At 37.5% G+C, this 26,694-nt stretch overlaps 1 protein-coding gene across 2 annotated transcripts in view; it reads right to left on the reverse strand.

The window, feature by feature from the left end:
• ANO10 (anoctamin 10) overlaps positions 1 to 26,694 on the reverse strand; it is a 77,125-nt gene that overhangs the window by 38,039 nt on the left and 12,392 nt on the right. For both annotated transcript variants that reach the window (XM_089532870.1, XM_089532868.1), the window contains exons 5-11: positions 24,826 to 24,945; positions 22,124 to 22,693; positions 20,011 to 20,066; positions 18,044 to 18,118; positions 17,065 to 17,247; positions 15,594 to 15,785; positions 13,211 to 13,339 (exon numbers count right to left, since the gene is read on the reverse strand). In XM_089532870.1, coding sequence (XP_089388996.1) covers positions 13,211 to 13,339; positions 15,594 to 15,785; positions 17,065 to 17,247; positions 18,044 to 18,118; positions 20,011 to 20,066; positions 22,124 to 22,693; positions 24,826 to 24,945 — 1,325 coding nt within the window. The remainder of the gene's footprint in view (positions 1 to 13,210; positions 13,340 to 15,593; positions 15,786 to 17,064; positions 17,248 to 18,043; positions 18,119 to 20,010; positions 20,067 to 22,123; positions 22,694 to 24,825; positions 24,946 to 26,694) is intronic.

Here is a 26,694-nt window from a genome sequence, read left to right on the forward strand (position 1 = left end):
CAAGCAGCTGGATCTAGCCATCATCTAATTTCTGACACTGCCCAGGCATACAGATGTGCTGAATAATAAGTGAAATTTAACAGGTGGATAGACACAGCTATTTAGTCGGTGTTGCTTGCAGTGTTGCCACTGTAACCAGGTAAGCCTATCTGAGCATACAACAGAAAAGATGGTCCACCAGAAGGCTTCCCTCAAATGTGGAGCTGACCTTGAAGGTAACAATACTACCTATAGAAAGCTTCCTCTCATCTTATGTGTATTTGCTGACTACATTTCAGAGCAAGATGCTGTTATTCTGCATTGTGGTAATCCACCAGACAAGAAATACATCAGGCAAAGAAGGACAAGGCAATCAGTGCTGTTTACTATGTATGAAGCTGTGAAGCAAGAAAAACAATCATTCAATAAAATAGATCAACCCTGGACAAGGAAGTTTCAAGCTGACTCATGGTCTAAATGGGAACAGATGAAAAGTCAGTGGCACAAAGGGTCTACTAAAATGACAAAAATCATGCATTCAAAAATGCCCAATATAAAATGGATGTAACATGATTTCACTTGTAAGCGTCAGGGAGCAATAATGTTAGAACAAAAGTCTAACACATCCAAGAGTAATGCTTGCAAACTAAAAAACAAACTGATCTTTACAAAGTAATTTGTGGACATGGTGTCCTTTTTAATTGTCCAATGCCTGTGAATTACATACATACATACATACATACATATATAAAAAACCTCATATTGGGCCCCTAACATAGAAACTCCAGTATATAAATATACTATCCAGGGAAAATTTGCAGTGATCGCACAGACAGCTTGTTGATGTGTGCATGTATATGTCTATGCTGGAAAAGCTCCAAGAAAGGTTGCACATAATCAGTCCTAACAAGTTCTAAAGTATTTGGTATTTTTTACGAGTTATATCTGAAAGAACTTCAGCACACAAAAGTCAGTACAGGTTATTTCCATACTAAAGACAGTCTGTTCAAATGACAGAAATTTATAGCTTGTTTAAAAACAAAAACATCTAGGAGCAGAACATTTCCTGCACTTCTTAGTGCCAATTAAATGCCAGCAAGACTGACAAACCTGAACAAACCCATTTTGTATTGTACCCACAAAGGACATACTGGAGTAGGCAGCCAAAAGGCTAGACATGAAGTCAAAGGAGAGAATAAGAAGTGGAGACCAGATCTTGGCATTAGGATCCTGCAGCTGTCAAGTACCTTTAATAAAAGGCTTCTTGTCTACAGATCTTCTCAGAAAGAAGATACAGAGGAAAAGCAAAGTCGAAGATGGACTGTGGCAAAATAAAAAGCTACACTAACTCAGGAAGCAAAAACATACTAACATCAGAACTACATGATTGTTAAAACCTATGTACCACACAGCCTCACATACACTTTACCTGCAAACAAGTCTCATGGGCACATTCAAAGCCCCATTCTGCCTTCTGGTGGTTCTTTAAAAGTGCCTTTGGCTGGGCTGTCATTCCAGCAGAGAACTTCATCAAAGAGAGGATTATCTTCTATAAATTAGGATACATGATAACCCTATGTATACATAATGGCTTGGGTGAAAAATGGGATATCTGGGGCAGAAGCAGATTACAAAGAGTTAATGAACTGGAATGCAAGCTGGAAAAGAAGAACCAGGAGTGAGGGGAATGTTAAGGGCTGTCAAATGATCACAGGCCCAAGAAAGGGCCTGTGGAAATAATGGAAAATTGGTGAAAGATTTGTAGGAAATAAGGCAGGATGTATAAGGTGGGAAAGTGGTGTCTTAAAAAGGTGTTCTGAAATGATGGGAAATGGAGATATTGAAAGGCCAAAAGGACAGAATCATAAATAAGGTGGGGGTAAAAATTAACAGCCAGAGAAACTGGTGAGGACGGAAATACTACACTTTATTATAAGTTTCATTTTATAGTGGACACAGATATTGAGAAATCATGTCTGTTTCAACAATTTCCCCATTTGGTTTTAACTTTCTGCCTTTTTTCAAAAACAAACAAACAAGCAAATCTAGTTTTTTGTGGGTTTTTCGAGCTATGTGGCCATGTTCTAGAAGAGTTTCTTTCTGACGTTTCACCAGATGCTGGTGAACCATTAGGAAGAAACTCTTCTCGAACACTGCCACATAGCCCAGAAAACCCACAAAAAACTATGGATGCCAGCCATGAAAGCCTTCGACTTCACAAACAAGCAAACCATTTACTATGAAACATAGACTATATAAAGCAAGGGTGGAGAAAGTGTGTATAGGGCCCCTGACTGACACTTTCTGACACACACAGGTAGGGGTGCAGCCCGTGAGGTTGTAAAATTGCTCCTACCCCTGCACAGTTGCCCACCGATATATAAAATAATAAAAATAAAATATATTCACAAAACCTCTAAATGCACTTAAAGACATTTGTTCTAGCTTGGAATAGTAGTAGTTTATTTTTAAAATTAAAATTAGGCTAAAATTAGTAATTTACTAATGAGCTGAACTCAATAGTTATATGCAAGGGTTTGCAGTTAGTAAGGAAGAAGCTCCATTGCATATAAGACCTTTCTATTAAAGAGTAAGGCTTGTTGAACACAGTGATAATTACTTCTCAGTAAACATGCATATGGCTATACCTGTAACAGACGTGTTTCCTTTATTATTCCAGTTATTATCAGTGAATGAACCAGCCACTGGAGAAGGTTATTCAATTAATCAACAAAATGTGCATAACTCATGTGCCCTCTAGTGGTAAAGTTCCTTCATTTAATGTACAAAAAAATCACTGAAGGTCCTACTTCATTAACATATTTTGTAATGGCAATTGAGAAATGAAAATTAGTCACTTTAGACTTGACATTTTCTAAAAGCAATTACAATAAGGACATTACCTACAAATGATGAAACAGATTTCTAATTCCATTCAATGGCAGTTAACAGAGAAGTTTTTTGAATGCAGTTAATTAGGCTTTCCCCTAAATGCCTATCAAGTATTCTTCTCCTGAAGAATTGAAGAGGAATGACAAATGTTATTTAAAGTGTTTAACAGCATGCAAAAACCTCAGGATAGAGAGACATTAGTTACTCTATTCCTCCCACCACAAGCAATTTATATGTGACATCTTGAAATGGTTTCTTATACAGTACATAACATAGGTAGTTGAGGGCACTGTTTAGGTCCAAAGAGAAGTTTCCTAAATTCTGGCTACAATGTCAAGGCTGACCAGTGCTAGCAATAAAATAATAGCCCATTTATTTTAATATTATGATCTAAAAATAAATCAAAATATGGGCTAAAACCTTGATGGAAGGTTCATCCTGAAGTTTAAGAGATCCTCTAGAGCACTGGTTCCAAACCTTGGGCCCAACTTGCTGAAGTTCAACTCCCAGAAGCTCTGTTCGGCATAGCCAACAGATAAGTATTCCATTCATTGCCTGAGGACCTAAGTTTTTGAACTGCTGCTCCAGTGATACACCACTGTACTTTGGGAACCTACCTCTATCTCTACAGCAGGTGTACAAGGATTGTGGAGCACATATGTACTGAGTGATATTGAGGGAACGAGATGGCTTCTTGGTTAAGATGCTGACTCTGATGACTGCAAAAATAGCACGTTGGCAGTTTGAGGCCCAAGAGCTGCATGACATAGTGAACTGCCGTCACTAGTCCCAGCTTCTGCCAACCTACTAGTTCAAAAGCATGTAAAAATGAAAGTAGATAAAGAGGTACCACTTTGGTGGGAAGGTAACAGTGTTCTGTGCAGTCATCATGGCCACATGATCACAAAGTTGTCTTTGACAACGCTGGCACTTCAGCTTAGTAACCAAAAAGTCACCACCCCCTATAGTCGGACCTAACTAGACAACCTTGTCAAAGGGGAAAGCTTTACTTTTATCTTTATTTAGTTATATCCTTGCAAATATAGCTGAAAAGGACTTCCAAGTTGTTTTCTAGCTAATCCTCCTCCATATGCCAATATAAAATATAGTTAATGTAACTTGCTGCTACAGTATAATCACAACACTTTGGAAATCTGTTCTAGGTCTCAAGAGCTTTTGTAGGAGGACTATCCTTTAACAGTCAGCCTAAATGATCTGGATACAGTTTGAATCCATTATTATTATTTTTATAGCTGACAAGGAAGGTGGAAATCACAAGCACAATCCTTTTATATATTATCAGGCACTCTTCCACACTAAACAGTTACAGCACTATGATACCACTTTAATTGCCATGGCAATATGCCATGAAATTCTGTAATTTGGAGTTTAAGTAATTATATTTAAAATTTTCAATCAAGCTACAAAGTCCAGGATTCCATGGGATGCAGACATATCAGTTAAAGTTGAAATCGCAGTGCCATAATCTCTTAGTGCTTTCTTTTCAATTAAACTTATTGTTTCAGTTGTTCCAGATGTCATCTTAGCCATTCTTCTAAGTTTACGTTTTGCTGAATTCATTCCCTTTTCCCAAGTTTCTCCTTATTTCTCTTTGGCTGCCTTTTGAAGTATGGCAAAGGGAAATGATTCTATTACATAAAATCCTCATGAGTGCTAAAGAGGGTGGACAAATGTTCAGCTAAATTCTCCTAATACATAATCCTAACATCCTTTTATGCACAAAACTGGTCAGACATGAACACTGTTGCTTGATTTTCTGTCAGAAACATCAGTTCAAAGGTATTCTAAGGTTCAGAACATAGTTAGGCAACTATGCTGGACCTGGGTGCCAAATGTCTGTGTTTTGGGGGGTCTTCAATGAATTTAAAGTATGAATTGCATCACTTGGGAGCTTCCTGAAGAGGCAATTAGCTTTGGAAGGGGAAGAAAAGGGGCTGTTCAAGGTATCTGGAGAGATGAATGACCACAAAAGCGGCCCAAGGGAGCTCAATGCAGCTCCAGACTCACATGTTAGTTAGCCATGTTTCAGAACAAGCTGCCTGCTGTGAGAGACTGTAAAAAACAATTTCCCAGTGCAGCAGGGACTAGTACTATATTTGTGCACACTGGCTATAATAAGGGCTGTCCGACAGTGGAACAAACTCCCTCGGAGTTTAGTGGAGTCTCCTTCCTTGGAGGTCTTTAAACAGAGGCTGGATGGCCATCTGTCGGGGATGCTTTGATCTGGATTTCCTGCATGGCAGGGGGTTGGACTGGATGGCCCTTGTGGTCTCTTCCAACTCTATTATTCTATGGTTCTATAATCATTTCTTTCCTGAAAACTTGCCAGGCATCGGCATCTGATAGCTTGTGAACCAGCACTAGTCCCTGGACTACCATTTTGAGCAGCACTATTTTAAAAGACCCAGGTGGCAATCCTCTACATAATAGTCTAGGAATCAATTCCATAATCCCCCCTCCCCAAAAAAAAGTGTTGTAGAAGACTGCAATCCATGTTGCCTTTGTAAATACCTCTCCCTCCCTCCCATGACACTTTTGTTTTTAAAATTTAGATTTATTTATTATGGCCACAGACCAGGATGAATGAAATTGAGATAAACATTACATACTTTAGGTCAACATTTCATTCTCTTTGCATTTACCTTATTATCTTGCATTTACCTTTAAAAAACAAAAACAAACCAGAAACATACAATTATTCATTCAGATTTCCTTGAGTCTATTTGATCTCTGCCTAAAAATAAATATAACAGACTCCCCTCTCCAATATCAGAAACAAGAGGAATAAACTGAAATCTTGCTTGCAAGTAATACAAACAATAAATCATTAAATCTAACCATTGTCAAAGCATGTTTATATTTAAGAAACTTTAACTCTACTACATACTATACCAGAATAATCAGGATCTTTATCCAAAGTATCTGGTAACAGTATATATTTGTTCAGGATCATATATCTTTAAAGGTGCATCAAAAGTGATTTAATCTAATTTTCAGTAACAATTTAACATTCATTGTTATCAAAATTGCACGGGAAAACTCTGCTGCGTATATTTTCTCCCAAGCAATTTAATCTATTGAGAATCATAGTATCATTGGGTAACTGACAAAAAAAAAAAAACACCCCAAAATGTTTTTTTTTAAAAAAAAAAAAATAGGATAATAGCATCTTGAAGGTTAAGCCCTAGATCAGTGATGGTGAACCTTTTAGAGGCCGAGTGCCCAAACTGCAACCCAAGACCCACTTATTTATTGCAAAGTGTCGTGTCCCTCTGGCTTTCTAGTAACAAACTCGGGCAAATTCTGTGCTGGGGTGACGGCACATGTGCACACAGAGAGGGCTCTGAGTGCCACCTCTGGCACACATGCCATAGGTTCGCCATCACTGCCCTAGATCCTGCTGAGTGGAATTCCCAACAGAGATGTGAAGTCCCAAGTCAAATTGGACAATGAAGAGAATAGGTTGGAGAAGTTTTCCACTGATAGAACAATGCTGCTAATTCATATTCTAAATCTCAATAACAACTGGATAGCAAATACAGCCTTTAAAATTGTCAGTTCCAATAGTATGTAAGAACTACATTTAATGTAATCAAAGCAGGTATATGCAGAAACTGTCCCCACTTTTCTGCAAGGCCCAGTGAAAAAAAGATTTAAAATAGATACCCAAGTGCTTCTAACTTAAGACCTACTCAATGTCATTATCATGGATTCTCTAACAATTCTCTTATATTCAGAAGAAGGGGTGAAAGCACACTGGAGAAGTGGCAAATCTAATCTGAAATTCTAAACCTATCATCACTTTCCAGGTGGCAAATAGTAGCAAGTAGTTTTTGAATGGAAGAACTTAGAGAGGTTTTTTTTAAAAAAAACGTAAGCACTTACTGCAATCCATGTAATATTGGTAGCAAACAAAATATTTCCTTTGCATTTATCAACCACCTCCAGATAGCTAGCTTTTATCTTATGACAGTTCCTTTGACTCGTATTAACCTTGACTGAGCATATTATAGGGTACAGATTCTCAGCAGTCTCTTAGTGCACCCGCTTTGTATTATCCACTATACAGATTTAAATAATTATATGCATTAGAAGTCTCTTTTGACTTCAAAAGTACGGCGTTGTTGTTTTAAAAAAAGGAAAGAAAGAAAAGAAATCAGCCCCCTGCTGTGTCCCTTCCACATTACCAGGGTTAATGAAAAATGACAGAATTACTATCCCACTAATTTTGTTCAGTCACAGAAGTGACATTCAAGATTGACACTTCTATACAATACCAGGAGTCAATAAATAATTTATTTTGAGAGTTATTTTATGTTTTGTGACACGAGTCTGTATTTCACAAATTCGATTCCACGTGTTTTGTAAAATTAACTATAGAAAAATACATTAAAAGGGCAACTGTGTGAGGAGGTGGGATTCTAGTAGCAGATTCTAGAACCTCATTTAATAAAATACTATTTTAAAAAAGCAGTTTTAGCATCAGGAAGTTGCTTTTGGATTTGAAGACATTACTCTAATTAGTTAAGTAATAGGAACTGTCTTTAAACACAATTTTTCTATGTCCTTAATCTGAATTTTGAATTACGTAGAAGCTGCTAGAGATATATACTTTGGGGGGGGGGGGAGTTGAAAAACTCTTGAAAAATTAACAAAAGATTACAGTGTTAGCAGTACCTTATAGGCATACTGTTGATGACACAGTCCCTATGTGAAATAAAATTTAACATTTTGCTGTGTATTTCACTAACATACATCCAGTTATTCCCTGGTGCTTGCTTGGATTCAATGACCAGTTTAGCATGTCCAGTTCTAGTAAGACAGAGTGAGCAACTGTGGTAGGTGTGGAGACTTTCTCTGCTTTGTGACCCTCAGAAGGACTGCCATAGGCTGCCATCCCACAGCCTCCTCGGCCATAAAAACAAAAGTGTCCAGAAGTCCATTTCTAGATGTTAAACACTACAGGGAGCCCCTGAAACCTATGAGAAAGGTGAATTGCTGGTCCCAGAGGTCAAAAAGGACAGAGATTCTTGGGAGAGGGATAGTCACAAAAATAACCATGGATGCTGCACTTTGCCCACTCCTGTAGCAAGGCTTGACTTGAGGAGCATTGCATAAGCTCTCACTTCCACTGAAGCAGTAGAAACAGGGTCAGGACAAGAAGTTCTTAATTTACATGGGGGGGGGGGTAGAATTCTCACGTCAACATTCCCAAAATACCATGCAAAATTGTGCAATTCCAGCCCAGGGCTACGCATAATGCAGAAGGATGTGTTGCAAGTATGGAGCTAAAGCTGGTTACATAATGATAGTTTGACATGCAACTGGATTTGCACAACTGCTAACAAACAGAGGTCACACATCTGCTATGGTGATGTTTCTCAAGGCCAAACTACCTCCCACATTACTAAGGCTCTGCGTCAGAAGCAGAAAACTACAGAACAGCATAAGCTCTGGGACAACAGTGCCAGTAATCTATTCCCAAGCTGAGAAAACCTTACCATACCTTTGCGTCTTCCATTCCTGGTGCAATGAAGAAAATGCACCAATAGATGTAAATACAACTGATGTCGCATGATTGTCTATTAATATGTGATAGACAACACAGAACCTTTGTGAAGAGGAACCAACTGTTTCTATAGCACAATAACTGGCCCTCAGCTTGAGTCATGACAAATGAAATGTGTACGTTCTGCTAGCCTGGCTGTGACTATATACTTTGAGATTTTTAAATTACTTAAACCAAGGTCAATCCCAGTTCACTCAATGAAATCTAAACAAGGTATTAGAATGCTTCACATTTAAACCAAACACCCACAAAGGCCGTAACTGTTGCACTGTTCACTGCAATTAAGACATCCCACTGCTTCAATCATAACCCTCAGTCAGTTATTGTGTGTCTGAGGAATGATCTGGCTACCTAAAATTCTGTCTACAGAAGTAAAATTTCTGGAAATTTTGAAACCAATGGAAAACAGACATTTGAGGTGAACTTTAAATATATTCAGTATTTAACTTAGGCCCAGTACAGACGGCCCCAAAAGGGCGGCCTTTTGGCACCTAGTTTTGCTCTGCGGGGAATCTGCAGCCTCCAGACCATGGGACTTCCCCATGGAGCAAAAAAAAAAAAAAAAAAAAAAAAAAAACCCTAGCAAAAAGTGGGTTCTTCTTGAGGCGTTATTATGATGATGCAGTGCACCAATGGCCCATTTGCGACATCGTAATGGCGCCGCGACGTGCGGATGCTAGGCGTCCTGTACATAACAATGGCAGTGCCCATCTGTACAGGGTGCCGCCATTGTTATGCCCTTGTCACATGCTAGGGTTGAGGCATGTGTTGGCAGAGTGCCCTCGGCCAATCCCTAGCACATGATGAGGGCGCCCAATAGTCCAGTCCATACCGGGCCTTAGTTAACATCTTAGCAATATAAAATGCTTCATTCATAACTTGGTTATCATACAAAATTAGACAGTTTGGCATATTTCTGATATTTAGAAATGCAGTTTTAGAGTTTATATTCTCTCTTAATTACTTTTAATGTTTAATGTTTTAACTTTAAACTTATTGTAATTCCCTTGAAATGAACTTCTATCATCATTAGGAATGATAAATTAACAGTAATAACAACAATTGCCTTAGCTTTGTACAAGCAAAACAGTGAGTGTACACTGTACAGTCGGCCCTTCTTATACACGGATTTTTTATACACGGATTTAAGCATACACAGTTTGAAAATGTACCAAAAAAGTATAAATTTACCTTGATTTTCCATTTTTTATAAGGGACACCATTTTGCTGTGTCATTATATGTAATGGGACTTGAGCATACACGGATTTTGTTATACACGGGGGATCTTTGAACCAAACCCCAGCGTATAACAAGGGTCCACTGTATTAAAAAGAGCTGCAAACTACTACATGCTTATGCTATATGAACATGTGTATCTTGGGTTTTGCTATGTGAGAAGATAGGAGGGAGGGAGGAAACAAACCACAAATTTGGTAATGACTAAAATGAAGTGTATGCTTTGGACAGAAACAGTCTAACAATGCCACTGTCAGAAGGACAAGGCTAGTAACACATTTGAATAATTTAAATCAACACTGAAAATATGGAATTGTTTAACTTTTCAGTGGTGCATTATTACCCCCTTCTGCAGAATATTGAATATGTCTAGTATGTACCAATATTATCATTCTGTAATTCTTTAGGTTGTCCTAGGCATGGGACAGGCCATCCAAAAAGGATGGTCTCCAGGCGCCTTGCTTTGCTCCATGGGGAAGCCACAGCCTCCAGACCGCGGGACTTCCCCACGGAGCAAAAAGAACCAGCAAAAAGCGAGTTCTTCTTGCGGCGCGATTATGACGCTGCAGTGTGCCAATGGCACATTTTTGGCATCATAATGGCGCCGCAATGTGCGGACGTTAAGTGTCTGTCACGTCAAAATGGTGGCACCCATCTGTACAGGGTGCCCTCATTTTGATGCCCTCGTCAGGTACGAGGGGTGTCTTGAAGCACCCTTCTGTATAGCGCCCTACATACTCATCTTAATATTATGCAGTTCCTGGCATTCTGAATAAGTAAAAACCTCTCACAAAGAGAAAATATTTCATCTCACCCACCCCGGCACATTTCCTGAAGTGAAAGATTTTTGCACTGGTAACATTTTAAAATTGTCAACTGTTTTCCTCTCAGGGCCCTAACATCTTTAGTTCTATTGTGTCCTTTTCCCAGTCAGGTTTTTCCATCTATACAGTATGATTCTCTACTGAAAGAAAGACAGATGGCAGTTGGGGAAGCCATAAAACCACTGTGTTTCCTCAGCCACTTTCTAAACTAAAATTGTAGCTTCCATTCTATAGCAGAAGCTACTGCATCAAAACCAACAACTGAATCCTTGGCAACTATCTGTGGCCATTCTGTTTTTGTTCCACACTTGTAAAATGGTAATAATCACTGGATCCTCAAATGAATGTCAATAAAGCAAAGTAAATCACTGTAAAATGTTTAAAACAACATTTAAATGTTGCTGGTCAGGAACACATCTGGAACATGGTAAGTAGCACAAGTCTGTTATAATGTAACAAATCGTTTTCAACAACTGTATTAATTCACCACTAGATGGTGATATACAAACCTCTGAATTAATAATAAGTATTAAGTCTTGGGTGACTCCTCTCCCCCTTTTTTTCTCAGTGAGTTTTAACAATCTCGTCAAACAGTTTATTCGCTTTAATTGCAAAGTTACCATAGCATTTAGAGATCACTGCAGTGGCCTTTAGGGGATGATGTTTCCCTGTTACAAAAAGCTTAAAAGCAATTCATGTAGTAACTGCCTTGGGGAAAAGAAAACTGGAATAGTTGTGGGAAAGTACAGAATTACCATTTCCATCACTCCTAGTCAAGCATAGCCAATAGTACTAATAGTGAAGAATCTGAAAAGGAGCAATTGAACAATGTCTGGAGGGAAGCATCCACATTCGACAACAACAATAATAATAATAATAATAAGTACTACATGAAATCTAGTCACATGCCCCAAGAGCCAAAAGGTAAGTACAGGAAAAGCTTTTTGTTTTTAAATACAATAATTTTCATTAATGTCAAGTCCAGAAAGGAACCAAACTAATTACAACATGCACACAATGGAAACATTTTTTTTTGTTTCATCAGCACATGTCAATTTGCAGAACTTGTCTTTCAAACAAATTCTTTATTTTCCACCTTAGTTGTTTTAAACCTAAAAGTAAGTATTATGTCAAATATTCAAGAAATGACATGGGTGCTGTTGATGCAGTCTCTTAAATATAATTCACCTTGAGAAAACAGATGCCATTACAATACATAAAAACATATGTAAAGCTGGGGGGGGGGGGGGGGTTATTCAATCCATCCTCCTTGTGCATGGGCAGGTTCTTTATTTTCCTGGTTTGCAGAAAACGGCAATTTCCAGGCGATAAAATTTGACCAACAGGGGGAACTCAGGGAGACAGTTGAATGACATAAGGGTGAGAAAGGAGCACAAATGTCTAATGTTAACTTAGGTAATGCCACTATGAAGTGTCTGAGCTGATTTCATAGATATTTACAGTGTCCAAATGCTATTTGGAAGGATTTCAACTTGTTTACCAAGGAGCAATCATAGCTAAATATGGTGTTTATGCAGACTGAAATCATACTTTTAAAAAAAATGATTAAATTCCCTTAGCATTCTAAATTACTTATGACAAATGATGTCTTCCATATGTATGTATCACTGAACCATTCCACTATTCCATTTTCATAAGCTGTACTTTTTCAACCACGTGCTTAACATGCAAGCTGTTTGCACACCATAGCAGATACCAATACTGTATGTGGATAAAATACCCAAATAACTTTATTGATTAGTTCATAAAAAATTCAACCTTCAATTTTATTATAACATTAAAGATTTTTTAAAAGGGGTCAAGTAAGCCAGATCTTATTGGGATTATTGTTTTCTTAACAAAAATGGGGTGGGAGAAAATTCTGACATGGCCTCCTTTGCTAGCACATCCAGTGAATGAAGGTTCCAGATAGGAATCAAACAGATTATTAGCTACACTCAAGTTGCTAGTCACTCTTATAGAGGTTTTTTAATTTTTTTCCAAGCATCTAAACCTTATACACTTTGATTTAATTTGCACCCCTTCCTCAATCCATCAGAGAAGAGTTTCAACAGGGAAAAATCTGAGATTGTCACAAGTCTGTCTAGTACTTCACATGTGTTGTGAATCTAATAACATGTTTAGATGGAATATAGCATTTGTTCTGGTGGGTTATCTCAAAATGCTGTAAAGTTGACAATTTGAAGCAGGGAAGCAGAAGAATGGAAGTCTTAGACCCTTCAAGCAGCTTACCACCCTCTTTCCTTTCTCCTCCTTTGCCTCAAAGATACATTCTTCCCACCTGGGCTTCAAAACTGGAATAAACTTGGTTAAGAGAAAAGCTGCCAAGAAAGAAATTGTGGGAAGAAACACAACAGCTAATTGAAGTGACTGAAAAAATCCTGCATGCTCACTTCACCTTACACTATACTGGTTCAGCATAAAGCCCATTCCAATGCGTGGGTCTATCACCAAAGCACATAGGCCATGGGTTTGTGTGTGCCCTTACCAACTTGCTGGGATTCCAAAGCAAACATATGTATGTGCAAAAAGGTCCCTAAAAGCAGAAAATCAGTGAAAATATCCCCTGGCTTACCAGCAAGTAAAGACATAGCAGATAAGCAACTGTGTAACACATAATAACAGTTACTTTTGTACCAGAAGAAAACATTTAAATCTTCCACTCACCTCAGCCAATACCACAATCAGTACAAGTTCCACTTTTGAGTCTGGGAAAAGAGCATTTACTTGGGGTGACATGCCGATCAGGACACAATTGGTAACTACTGATATGACAGTCATAGTTTGAAAAGCCAACTGAAAAGGAAAAAAAAAGAAAAAAAGAATACTTTTAGAAACAATCCAGCTATTATCTGACACTCCTGCATTTTATATCTCAAAGTATCAACAGCCTAAAACTGGAAACAGGAATCAGTGTAGAATCTGTTAGTAATGAAGAGAGCCACATGGGAGCATTATTGTAAATATACATGTATTTTTAAAGCATCTACTATATGTCACCTCTTCCCATCAACATCTATTGAACATTTTATGAGTCCTGTATATATTTGACTATAAGTGGACCTCATGTATAAGTTGAAGGCAGATTTGGGGTACAAAATTATCAATTTTGATATGGCCAGTGGATAAGTTGAGGGTGAAGCATAATAGGGCCACGTAACAAAGGCTCTGAAGGATGAAGCAAAGGAAAACAATGCCAAAGAACTTACAATATTCCAGCAGGCATAACTGTTTGTGCTCACAATAAAGGGGGGATGGATGAGAGAAGAGAGGTGGGCCAGTGCTTCCAGGACAGATTATAGTCTTGTCTTTCATCAGAGAATGGTGACTTTTTTTTAAAGTAAGAGTTAAAGTACAGTACTAACATTGAACCATGGATAAGTCAACTCTGGTTTTGGGGGTCAATTTTTAAAATTTTCTAGACTTATACATGAGTGCATACAGTATTTTAAAACGTAGGTATCACACATTAAAGAAGTATTTGATGAAAAATCATAATGTGAACAGTTGTAAATGCAAGAGTATAGGCTGCTGAGTTAAAATTAGAGTGAACTCAAAGAAAGGAAGAGAGGAGATATTCTTATATTTGTTTTCCCTGGGCAGATTGTGCGTGTTTCTTTAGGTCACCTGTCAATTTATGGTGACCCCATGAATTCCATAGGGTTTTCTTAGGCAAGGAATACTCAAGAGGTGGTTTTGCCAATTCCTTACTCTGAAATATAGCCCACAGCAGCTGGTACTGGCCATCTCCCATCTAAGTACTAACCAGAGATGACCCTGCTTAGCTTCCAAGATCAGATAGGATCTGGTGCTTTTAGGGTATTCAGGCCTTTTGGGGCACATTACAGATATATATATATTTTAAGAGAGGAGGAAGCTCAGATTCAGTTAATGCAGTTTGATCTTGATGTTTCTCTAGTGCAGGGGTAGGCAACTGTGCAAGGCTGAGCTACGCTACTCCCCTAGGAAACCTTGGATGGCACATACACCTCACCTCACCACAAAATAAATAAATAAATAATCCCCCCCCCCAACTTTAAAAGAAAACATTCCCCTGCGACCATGAGAGGGTCTCCCCTGTCCTTTGCTGAGCGCAGCATTTTCTGGATTTTCTTGGTCAGTCTGTAAATCATTTGGAGGTTGTGTTTCTTCATCAGTTTTTCTATTCTGTCTGTGACTCTTTTTATGTATGTTAAAAATACCTTCCCTTTGGGTGGTTGTTTTGTCTTAACCAGTGTGGTATTTTCTGGGTCTGAGTAACTGTTAGCCTGTAGAGCCCAGTATAGATGCTTCAATTTAAAAAAAAAGGAGCACAATAAAAACAATGGTATACTGCGCAAAAAGGATCTGCAAACCCCACTTCCTCAAAGATGAATTGAGCACCTAAACTAGGCTCTACACAGGTTAACAGTTACTCTGTTAGACTCTACAGTGAGTTTACCGCACACCGTGCAGCTGTGGGCAAGTCTACATAGGGACCTCTAAAGGCAGCATCCAAACATGAATCAAGTAACATGGGAGACACTGCAGACTGAACCAGTCAGAAAAATCAGCAATAGCAGATCTCGTCATAAACCAACCTGGATATAGAATGCTATTTGAAAACACTAAAATTCTGGACCATGCCAACAATACCAGGTAAGAATGCACAGGGAGGCCAATGAAATCCACAACCACCTGGACAACTTCAACAGGAAAGAAGAAACACTGAAAGTAAACAAAGTTTGGCTACCAGTCCTGAAGAAGCCAGATGCAGGCAAAATCAAGACTGAAATGCAAATGAACACCACCCAAGATCAGGGGGTCTCCCTGCAGACAATGGATTGCTAATTAAATAGATACACATGTTCTGCTTTGTATTTCTCTCTTGCAGGCCATTCTTTTCTACACAGCTGAATCTTTCAGTTCATAGTAAGTTTACAACAGTATTTCTATGCTTTTATGATATTTCTGTTTCTTTAAGACTAACAAAACTGATATTCTTCTCATATAACAACAAAAAAGATGTTTGTAGCAAAATTGTGCATACATTAAAACATGATTGAATTACCTGCCATACACCTATATTTGCAGTGGGCTCTGCAAATGGGCGTTTAAAGATTCTGCACATTTTTAAGGCATCAGAATATATTTCTGTGATGTTGTTAAGCACAGCAAAAACAGCTGCCAGAGGGTAGACACATGAAAAAAGGCTCACATAGCCAAACTGTAAGAACAGCTCCAAATAGTCATCAAAAGTTCCCTGGAAAAAAAAAGAGATCATAGTAACTATAAATACCAGATTAGAAGCAGTTTAACAGATTCTGGCAAATGTAATCACCTACCTAATTAAAAAGATTAAAGTGGAAAGTAAGGTGAAAAGTGGGAAGTGAAAAGCCTAAGATTAAGGTGAAAGGAGCAAATGCCTGTTCTCATTTCTCCTCATTTGAAGTTCAACTAATCCTGCTGATCAACTCATCTTACAGGAAACATGAAGGCTACTCATTTAATAAAACATTAGAGAATGTGGATAACATGGCTTCACACGCAGGATGACTCATAAAGGTAATATTTTTAATAACTACCTTCTCCTTTAAATATGCTGGGCACATGTTTTTGCATCTCATTTATTTACTAAATAAACCCTTTTAACTCTTATGGTACAAAAGAATTGAAATTGAAAGGGAAATTTCTTGAAAGCAAATAAAAGATATGGAATCCAGAAGCTGAGGTGACAGGAGGAGGTTCTAGGACAGGTGGCCAACTTTGACTCTTCAGATGTTTTGGATTTTGACTCCCATGGTCCCTTACTATTAGTCATTCTGGTTGGTACTGTTGGGAGTTGGAACTCCAAACATCTGAAAAGCATAAAGCAGTGCTTCCAAATGTTGGTCGTCCAGATGTTTTGGACTTCAGCTCAGAATTACTGACTGTTCATCAAGCTGGTAGGGGCTTCCGGATCTTGAAGTCCAAAACACCTAGAGGTCTTAAGTTTGGGAACCAATGACTTGCTGTTTCCTATCCTGGGATAAGAACCTGGCACTTTCCACAAGACATGGTGCAAAACAGAGTGCTACCAATGAAGAACCTGTGCAGACATCCTATCCTTCCTCTCTGTACAGATTTTTTTAAGTGTAAAAGAGGTTATATAGAAAAGATGGAAAACACAGGAAAGGTGCAGGTTGGAAGACAATAAGATCTGGATCAACTCTTAAATGTCCATAAACGCACAGAGGACCTGCATAATAAAATATTCCATCTGGAAGGACCCAGTGTGTCACAGGAACTATTAGTTACCTCATATGAAAAGACTAGGACACCAAGCTCAGTAAAAGCAATGGGTTGTGTTAAATGGAACTTTGATTTGAGTCACTATGCCAGTTCTTATCTTCTATGTATTTGGGGGCATATCTGCAAATTCCATTCAGGATTCAAGTAGTTTCTATGGAATCCAGTTATTTAAGATTACATTAGTTGTGACATCTCAGAAGGAGGGGTATTTAAAGCTCAAACACTGAGGAAGATACAGTCCACCAGCTTACCAAATAGGTATCCATTCCTTTTTCCAGGTTAACTTGTTCAAATAAAGACAGGTCAGCATCGTTCTCCAATTCTTTTATCTTTTTCTTGGCCCTCTTATTTCGTCTCTTTTGGAGCCAATAAGGCAGTACAGCTTCTACACATTGATTAAGGATTTGTGAAGTTATCAGCAATGTTGCCAAGCTCTTTAAAAAAATTAAGCAAAGCAAGACATTTAACAAGACTCACTGTAGTAGTTCTTTTTTTAAAAAAAACTGTATTCCGTTAGCTAATAAGCAAGACAAGCCAGGCAAAGAATGCAGATCTTAACATTTTTTAAAACACTGATCTGGATATAAATTATTTAGTTTGGTTTTGTGGTGCAGACCAAGACATAAGCATGGAAATAATCAAAGAAGCAGACTGCTTAGCAGAGCTGCTACCTATTTTTCTTCCTACCAGCTTTACTAAATTATGAGATTCATGGGGTTCACATTTTCCATCACAAATGGGAAGGCTACGGGAAAAAAAGAGGTTAGACTTATGATGAAGGTTTGTTCTGGGATAGCAGGTTGAGCAACCCCACTGCATCGCTTAACCTTATTGCAACCTTTTCAATGATACCAATTGAAAAATTAAATCTTGTAGTTGAAGTTCTCTAGATTTCCTGTGAGTACAGAATCCAGTGTAGTGCAATGGTCTGAGTATTGGACCAGGCCTCTGGAGACCAGGATTAGAATCCCTACTCACCCACTGATTGACCCTAAGTCATAGACTGCCAGCCTCAGAGGAAGGCAAGCCCATTCTGAACAAATCTTGCCAATAAAACTCTATGACAGGGCCATCATAAATCCAGGTTGACTTGAGGCACATAACAACAAACAACAAAAAGAATTTACCATACTTTCTATGTGGTTTTAATAAACTATATTTGAATTTAAAGTAAATAGTCCTTCTTTCCACTTAATTTTCCTATTCAAAAGTAGTTTCAACAAAACTCACCTGTCTCAAAAGCTTCATGTCAAACAAGACAAAGGCAATGTAGAATAAAGAGGCGAAGCAGTTTAGAAAGTTGAACTGTAAGAGAAAATAAATAGATAGATAGATAGATAGAGAGAGAGAGAGAGAGAGAGAGAGATAGTGTTTTGTCAGTATCTTGACTTGGGATGCCCAAGGCAGGGTTCATCAACCTAGGGATACTACTTCCCCATCCTGCACTGCCACCATGTAGCACTTAATTTACACTAGTCATTTGGGAGAACACATGAGTTGCTTGGTCCATAGGCTTCATGCTGCCAACACTGACTAATCTAGTTAAACAGCTACAGCGCAGACTATGAACTCAAACAGGATTTGAAATCATGCTGTCCTCCATATCATTGGACCCTTGCCAACATAAGCTGATTGGGAGTTGCAGTCTAAGAAAATCTAGACAGCTGCATGGGATTTCAAAACACCACAGACTCCATCCATCAACTGCTGGTCCCGGACAAACCTCATCCATTTTGATGAAGCTTGTACAGGACACCTGACTATGTTCTAGACCAGATCAAAAAGGGATGCATCAACAGACAAGATGTTATGCAGTGTAATCTGAAGTTATTTTATTTCTGCACAAAAATTCAGAATTCATTTCAATATGCAGTTACATCTCTCGAAGTGGAATGCATAAAACCAATTTATCTGAAAAGGACTGTAACTATGATGATGAAAAACCTCCAATTATTGTGGGGGAGAATGATTCATACCAACAAGTCAGAAACCCACTGAAACACTGCTCCGTTTGTTCACTTCCCACATCAGAGCATGTACTCCATAAAGTCTGCTAATGAACTGTGATTTTTAATTCACAAATAAGGAGGCAAAGAATATTCTCCATTACTTGTTTTCCAGTTGAAAAATGGGTTTCCGACAGCTGGGAAGGCTTCTTATAAAGAATAACAGAGCAGAAAGATTTCTACTCAGTTTTTGCCTAGTAGTTGGAACATTCTGTAGTGTTCTAGATGAAGATTTTTTCTGTGCAAAGAAAAATCTGGGAGGTTTTGGACAAAAAACAAATTTTCTATGTGCAGGAAATGTGTTTTTGCACAGAAAATGTGGGAGTTAGCATAAAAATGGGGTTTTGTCCAGAAAAATTATATGGAGTATTTCAGGATACTTGAATATGGGGAGAGAACTGCGTAAAAATATTCATCCTCTCCTGCAGCATGGAGTACACTTCAGCAATTATTCATTCTTGCATGAGAAGACGAGATAATTGGGGATTTACATCTCCTGTTCACAAGCCATGCTACTTTCATTCAGTAACACTGCAATTTAAATGATGTGACAGATGTAGCACATACCTCTTCTGCTACAAAAACCCATAAGTGATGCAACCATACTGTTTAAATAGAAGACAATGCACAATGCCTAAGAAAGCAATGGTACTTAACCTTCCTACAAATACATCTTAAGGATCATCCAGTTGGACTTCCTGAAGGGACATCTTAAGGATCATCCAGTGGATGTCCTGACCTACAATATACTTACATAGGTGAGGATTACAACCTCACTTTCAAATTGAAATCCTGTGTGCACATGTGGACATTTTGCTGAACAATGTGGAAGTTGCTTTTGAGAGCACATGCATTGGATGAGTCTATTGATGTGACGTATTGCAAACACTATCTTCCAGAGCAGAGCATTTGGTCAGATAAGACCAAAGTTTGGTTTCAAATTGCTTAACACTGGTATGATAACCAATCCTGACTGTCCCTCCACATCACATATCACTGTGGCAATGTTTGGGGATATACAAGTAGTTGCAACCCAGGAAATAGTTGGCACAGGGTGCAGGCAATGTATAACTCTGTACACAAGTACTTTGGGTATTCAAGCCAACATTCTTAGGAAACTCCACATTTCATTTAATTGAATCTTGCAGATATGTTACCAAACATAATCAAAACGTTTTCAACTATACATACCACCAAGACTTTCAGAACTAAATGATTCTGATATGAAGACTCCAATCTGTGGTTTTCTGGAATGTAACAAATCACATAAATGAAAGATACATAAACATTTGTTATATTACATATCACATATGTAAAATACATTTATGATTTTACACCTAGTGATGTACAAGATCTGTATATAATGTGTTACGTGAGCTGGGTGCTTGGTTATGGTACTAGATCAACCACACACTAACAGCACTAAATTACTGTTTAGCTGTAGTGTTTACAGTTTTACAAGTCTTAATTGACAGCAAGAGAATTTGTGAAACTGACTTTCCAGTCAGTTTTTCTTCAATTTTATTTTTGTAGCCATGACTATTTTTATCTGCTCATTTCCATTTAAAGTCTTATACTGTGTTAAAAATGATAATGGTAAGAACTAGTATGTTATTTAATGCAACAGTGGTAGAAATTGCTTTCATCTTCATTTCTCATCACTTTTTACTTTTGTGTCGTATTTTTGTAATTGTAAGACTGGAGGTAGGGACTATTTTACTAATAGTTTTACTGATTTTATGTAAGCCTCTCTGAGAGTTTTCCAATCTGAATAAAACAAAGCATATTTTGAATAAAATACTAAACGTTTGGCCAATTAAACACAAATAGAATTTTAAGCACAAACATGTTGTTCCCTTTTTAATGCAGAATGGCCTCCTTCAGTGCCTATTTTTGTGAAGCAAACATAAATCAAAAGCATTTAATTTCTCTCTTTTCATCATATGACTGCTTGATAGCCACAAAGCATCCTGACATTGGTTGTCTGCATACACACATCTAGTAATGAGATGAATCAAAGCACATTTACTTTGCTATTGAGTAAACTATCTCGAGATATTTCTTTCTTCCTATTCTCAAGGCCTATTTTAAAAAGTATGAAATTATTGCAATGCATGTAGATTGCCCAGATATTTTCTTTTTCAATTAATTTGGACTTTGCTCCATTAGCAAGTTTCTTGAATTTGGCCAAATATACCTGGGATTCTCACTGTTAGAGTGAAAGACCACATTCACTCAGATACAAGTCCCAAACATGCTTGTTGTTGTGTACATAGTTTGCACGTTGTAATCTCTACATATGTGCTTGGGTCCTTGGCAAGCCACAGTTTGTCTACTTCTATAACACAGAAGTAAAAAACAAAAGTAACAAAGCAAAGGTGATAGGGACAGCATGTTAGTACACTCTTTAAGCCTGTCTGTACACGTAATACCAAACCACTGTTTGATAACTCAGTTCAGTTATACCCTGAATTGGGGGAAAATAGGTAATTTTAGATATACATTGGAAGGGGGGGGGAATCAAAGCTCCCCTCCTGCCCCCATCACATTTGGCATAAATAACTATGGTGTATGTGTTATGTCAAGATTGTAAGCTGCAATTAAAGTTTATGGCTCCAAAGACAGCAAAAAGAGTTGTGTTTTTTTTTTACATCAAATGAGTTCAGCGTACTGTTTAATGTACATTTTATTCCAACATCTAAGGCAATGACATCAATGTTGGATATTTAAAATATCTAGATATGTTAGACTGTGACAGTGGCTTAAATGGAAATTGCTGGATGGAGATTTCAACCTTGTTTTGCTGTATTCAAACTGCTAATTATAGATGAAGAGAATGTAAAGTGAAGGATACAATCTATGTGCATGCTATCTTCGGCAGTTTTAAAGTACTTTGATCTACTATTTTAATATACTTTGGACTTCATTTTTGTGTGGGATCTTCAAGTAGTTAGCATGAGTGAACAAAAAGAATTATCTCTGCCAAACAAACATAAATTCTACAGATACCTAAATGCAAACAATAGCATTTCACAATACTGTTTTTAGCTTAATAAGTTTTGGGACAAGATCAACTGAAGCAAAACCTCTTAAGGAGTTAATATCATTCACATTTAAGGATATTATTATTTTAAGTAAGAAAGAAGCTCTTTTGTCAAAACATAAGCATCAGTCAAGCTATCACATGATGTTTGAAAGGATCATATATTATTTCATAATTCATCATAAAGGCAAAAATAAATAAACAAACAAAACATATTATAATAAAAGAAAATCAAAGACTTTTGAGGGAGAGAAAACTTACCCCATGAGGTTAAGAATTCTGCTGCATATCTATACAGGCGGTTCAGAACTTCAATCACAATAGCATAAATTATGCTGGGCACATATAATATCAAACTGCTTAGGTCAGATTTGTTTTCTTCATGATATAAATGTGCCTGGTATTCCAAGTCAAAGTAAATCATCATGACGTAAAGTGAAAAGTATAGGCAAAGGCACACAAATGGTAAGGAGACTAAATAAATACGCAACTGTCTCTTGAAGCTAGAGTATACTGGCTCCTCTCTCCCAGTCACAGGGTTGATACCTAACACTCCATGAAACCCTGGTCTGGGTTCCTCAAATTGTCGCTTCATCAACAGAGTCCCCCATCGATAGGCCATAACAGCACAACACCGCTTCCAAAGTTCAAGGATAACAGTAGACCAAACCAGATTGAATCCTGCAAACAGCACGTACTTGTCATAATCTTCCCAATCAAAGATATAATAAGGGATTCCAATGACAGCCATTGGAATCAAGGCAAACGTGATATACTCCAAAAATGCAAAATACAAAGAAATTGTTTCCCCAAAATAGCAGCGAATTTCATCTGTAAAAAAGAGAGAGACACAAAGAGAAAGAGAACAAATGGAATAATTGCCTTTAGAAAATCTGCCAGGCTTGACGGAGTGGTTTGAGCTTTCAAGGGGAATGTGAAGTCGAAGGCTTTCATGACCAGCATCCATAGTTTTTTTTTGTGTGTGTGTGTGTGAGTTTTTTTGTCTATGTGACCATGTTCTAGAAGAGTTTATTCCTGACATTTCTCTGGCATCTGTGGCTGTCATTTTCAGAGATGCCAGCCACAGATGCCGGCAAAACGTCAGGAATAAACTCTTCTAGAACATGGCCACATAGCTCAAAAAACCCCACACATAAAAAAACAAACCTATTTCAAGGGGAATGTTTTGTATTTTCAAACTAAGAACCAAATGCTCTTGCCTCTCTTTTACTTAACTTTGCTCCCAGCCAGCTCATGATCACTGGGATGTGGCCTAATAAGCCTGCTTTAATAGCCTACATATCTTCTCTCCACACCACCCCAGAACAAAATGGAGACTGTGTGAAATTGTCTTTTTCCTTCCCCTGCATTTCTGCTTGCTCTTTTTAAAACCATCTTTGCCTGAGAAAGAAGCATGTGTGTTTCAAAAAGCCTGAGTGAAGTTTTTTTTTTTTTTTTTTTTGGGGGGGGGGGATGTTTGGCCTAATAAAGGTATTGCTGCAAGATCAACTGTGGAATTTGCCAAACTTCTGTTAGTTACTGGGTGGTTTTAAAAATATTACTATTAAATTCTGCAATAATAACTGCTTTGTGTTATAGTATACTGGCCAAAGCTTCTGGCTTCACACAAGTTAGATACAGAATGCCCTTGGGCCTTGAAGCAAAATGACACATTTGTCAGTGTGGGACACACATTGTGTTCGAACATGAAGTCACAGTTGATGGGAACCCTTAGCATATCAACTTCCATACTGTACCTCTACAGCAGGTATAGGCAAAGTGGTTGTTTTTCTGGTTTTCTACCCACTCCCCGAGGCTATCCTTTCCTGACACAAAAGGAAGAATCATTTAAGTAGGAAGCAGCCTCTTCCCTCAACACATTGCTTAATGTTAGAAAATGCCAGTTTTTCAAAACCAGAAAGGGCCTTCAAGGAAGGTCTACCACCTAGTAACTGAAGATGGTACTGAAGATGACTTCATATATACAGACATTGTTAAATTAGTTATAATTAACTAATTTTTTTTTTAAAAGCAACCTTCAGAGGTATGCCCCACATGTCTGTTTACTATGCATGTAAGAGTTCATAATCTTGGGGATATGGTTCTTACAGACAGATCCAGAATCTCTTTCATTCTTATAAAAGTATTGCTTGCCCCATCCTGCCAAAAAACAGGATAATATCAGAATTGAAACTGCTGGTTTGGAAGCAAAGTAAGAAGTACAAACTAAAGTCAGTTCAAGTCATATGGCTCATCACTACGCAGTTTTTTCTAGTCTATTACAAACTACTGAAAGGAATGTTTCACCTCAGCTGATCTGTGTGGCAAATCAACGTATGCTTATAAGTTTTTGTGTGCAGTTGCTGCCAGCCAAAGACAATCTCAAACAGCTCCCCACTACTCAATTTTTGCAAACCACACAAAAGTAATTTCATTTGCTAAAGTGAAGTGCATTTTGTATTAGGTCATGCTCAAGATGAGACTAATTCTCACATTTGTTGTCTTATACTTTTAAAAATCATAACACATTAGATTAACAACCATCTTTGGGAACAGAAAGTAATTTCCTCCCCAGTCAAATTGGCTGCTCTCCGATTTTCATTCCAGTCCCTTCCAACATATGGGTTGGCATATCTGTCCTAGTCCTCTCAAGTTATTTAGTCAGAAACAACTATAATTGCTCTCCAATTCTGGTATATTCTTGACAAAACTCAGAAAAGCTACTTTTAACTATGACTCCCACAATAACCTAGCCAGCACAGCCATTACTTCTACTGGCCAGGGGATTCTGGGAGCTGAAGTAAAAAGGGACTTTCCCCAGCTCTGATCCCAAAACATTTTTTGTACATCGAAGACTGGTTTCATAATCTTATAATTCACTGAATCCCAATAAAGTTATATAATTCAGAGCAGTGTCAGTCAAGAATGGACTTCTTTGTTTTTTTCTGGTCATGCTAACTTACCTAAAGGCTGATAACCAAATTTCATTCGTTTATACCAGGTGTGACTAAGTTTCTTTAATTCATCTGTGTCATGAAGTGGAAAAATCTGAATTAGAATACTATTAGTCATTAGCCTTCGCACTAAAAGAAAAACAAAAGAATAAAGTTGTGTTAATTTGGAAGACTTTTTTTCTTAAAACAAACACAGCATAAATAGCTATTTGAATAATATTTTTAAATCTTTATTAAAAATAGCAGTCCACACAGAAAAGTCTATACAGTTTAAAGAAAATTCTAGTAGATTTCTTCCTATGTTGCATCCTTTTGAAATAACCTTATAAAACCGGGGGGGGGGGGGGGGGACCTCAGAAACATTGAATCAAAGTAGGTCATTCACACATTTTTCCAAGGCAGATCTATAAACACTATTTGAAGTTTTGTTAAATTACATTTACTGATTTAAATCTAGAAAACTGACAGTAATAATGGAACTGAGACATAATATTTCTACCTAAATACATGTGTGTGAATGCCAAATATTATGTCAGCATGGAACATCTGTTGCTATGACATTCAAAGGCAGGTGTAAAGCACTGACTCTCAAGACCATGAATGTGACTCGTGTGATCCATCAGATGCTGTTGAATTTCAACTTCCAGTATTCCACACAACTGGGTATGCTGGCTAGGACAGCTGGGTACTGCAGTTCAACAATACTTAGAGAAGTGCATAATTCCCATCTGAACTGCACTGTAGCCCAAGAATGATCTGAGAAGGCCCACAAACATTCTAAACTCTACATCCAACATGATGCACAATAGACATGCTTGTGCCTGTATCTTCATGAAAATGATCTTTCATCTTTCCTTGCCACAAAGTTTGATTCTGAAAACTTTTATATGTTAACATTAACTGGATCACAACTCAACTCTGCTGTTCTTTGAACCCTTTTGAAAAAATTATCTTAATTAAAGATTTTCTATTACACTAGAACTAAATATACAGATTGAATCTTCCTTATCGGAAATACTCAGGACCAGAAATATTTTGGTGTTTTTCATATTTAGGAATGTTTGCATATACATAATGAGATAGCTTGGAGATGGGACCCATGAAATAAACATGAAATCCATTTATGTTTCATGTACACCTTATAAACATAGCCTTAAGGTATTTTTAATATAATATTTTAATAATTTTGTGCATGAAACAAAGTTTCTGTGCACTAAACCATCAGAAAACAAAGGTGGACAATTCTGGATTTCTTTAGTATTTCAGAATAAGAATTCTGGATAAGGGATACTCAACCTGTACAATTGAAAAATAAACAGAAAATTTAAAAAGAAAGATAAAGAAATATATAACAAAAGTACAAAAACTAAATAAGATATGGCTTCATATTGGTCATATTGCTATATTCTAACCTCTCTCCTAATATCAAAAGTTCTTATACTTCTTCCACTTTTCTTTCCAAATCCTAATAATTACCAAAACTTGTATTTAACAAATCAACTAAATTAACCATATTTTTTTCTGCAAAAAAAGTTTCTAGTCTTTTAAGACTGCCACAATTGATTTCTTTCTAATCAAACAATTTATCCACCTGCCAAATCAGTTACTTTAAACAACCATTCTTCCTTTGTTGGCAGAGCTGAATCCTTCCATTTCTGTGCATACAACAATTTTGCTACTGCAGTTATGTATTGAAGTAAATATCCACAATAATTCTTCTAACTGATCATCCACAATTCCCAAAAGGAAGAGCTCAGGCTTTACTTGATCGCTGACCTTCTCTGAATCAAAGTATGTATTCGACCATAACATTTCTTAGCCATTGTACATGTCTACCACATATGATAAAATACAAACAAACAAACAAACACACAACAT

Source organism: Sceloporus occidentalis, unplaced genomic scaffold (genome assembly GCF_023333645.1).
Source record: "Sceloporus occidentalis isolate IW3139 unplaced genomic scaffold, rSceOcc1.0.p SCAF_7, whole genome shotgun sequence".
In the NCBI taxonomy this organism is placed as follows: domain Eukaryota; kingdom Metazoa; phylum Chordata; class Lepidosauria; order Squamata; family Phrynosomatidae; genus Sceloporus; species Sceloporus occidentalis.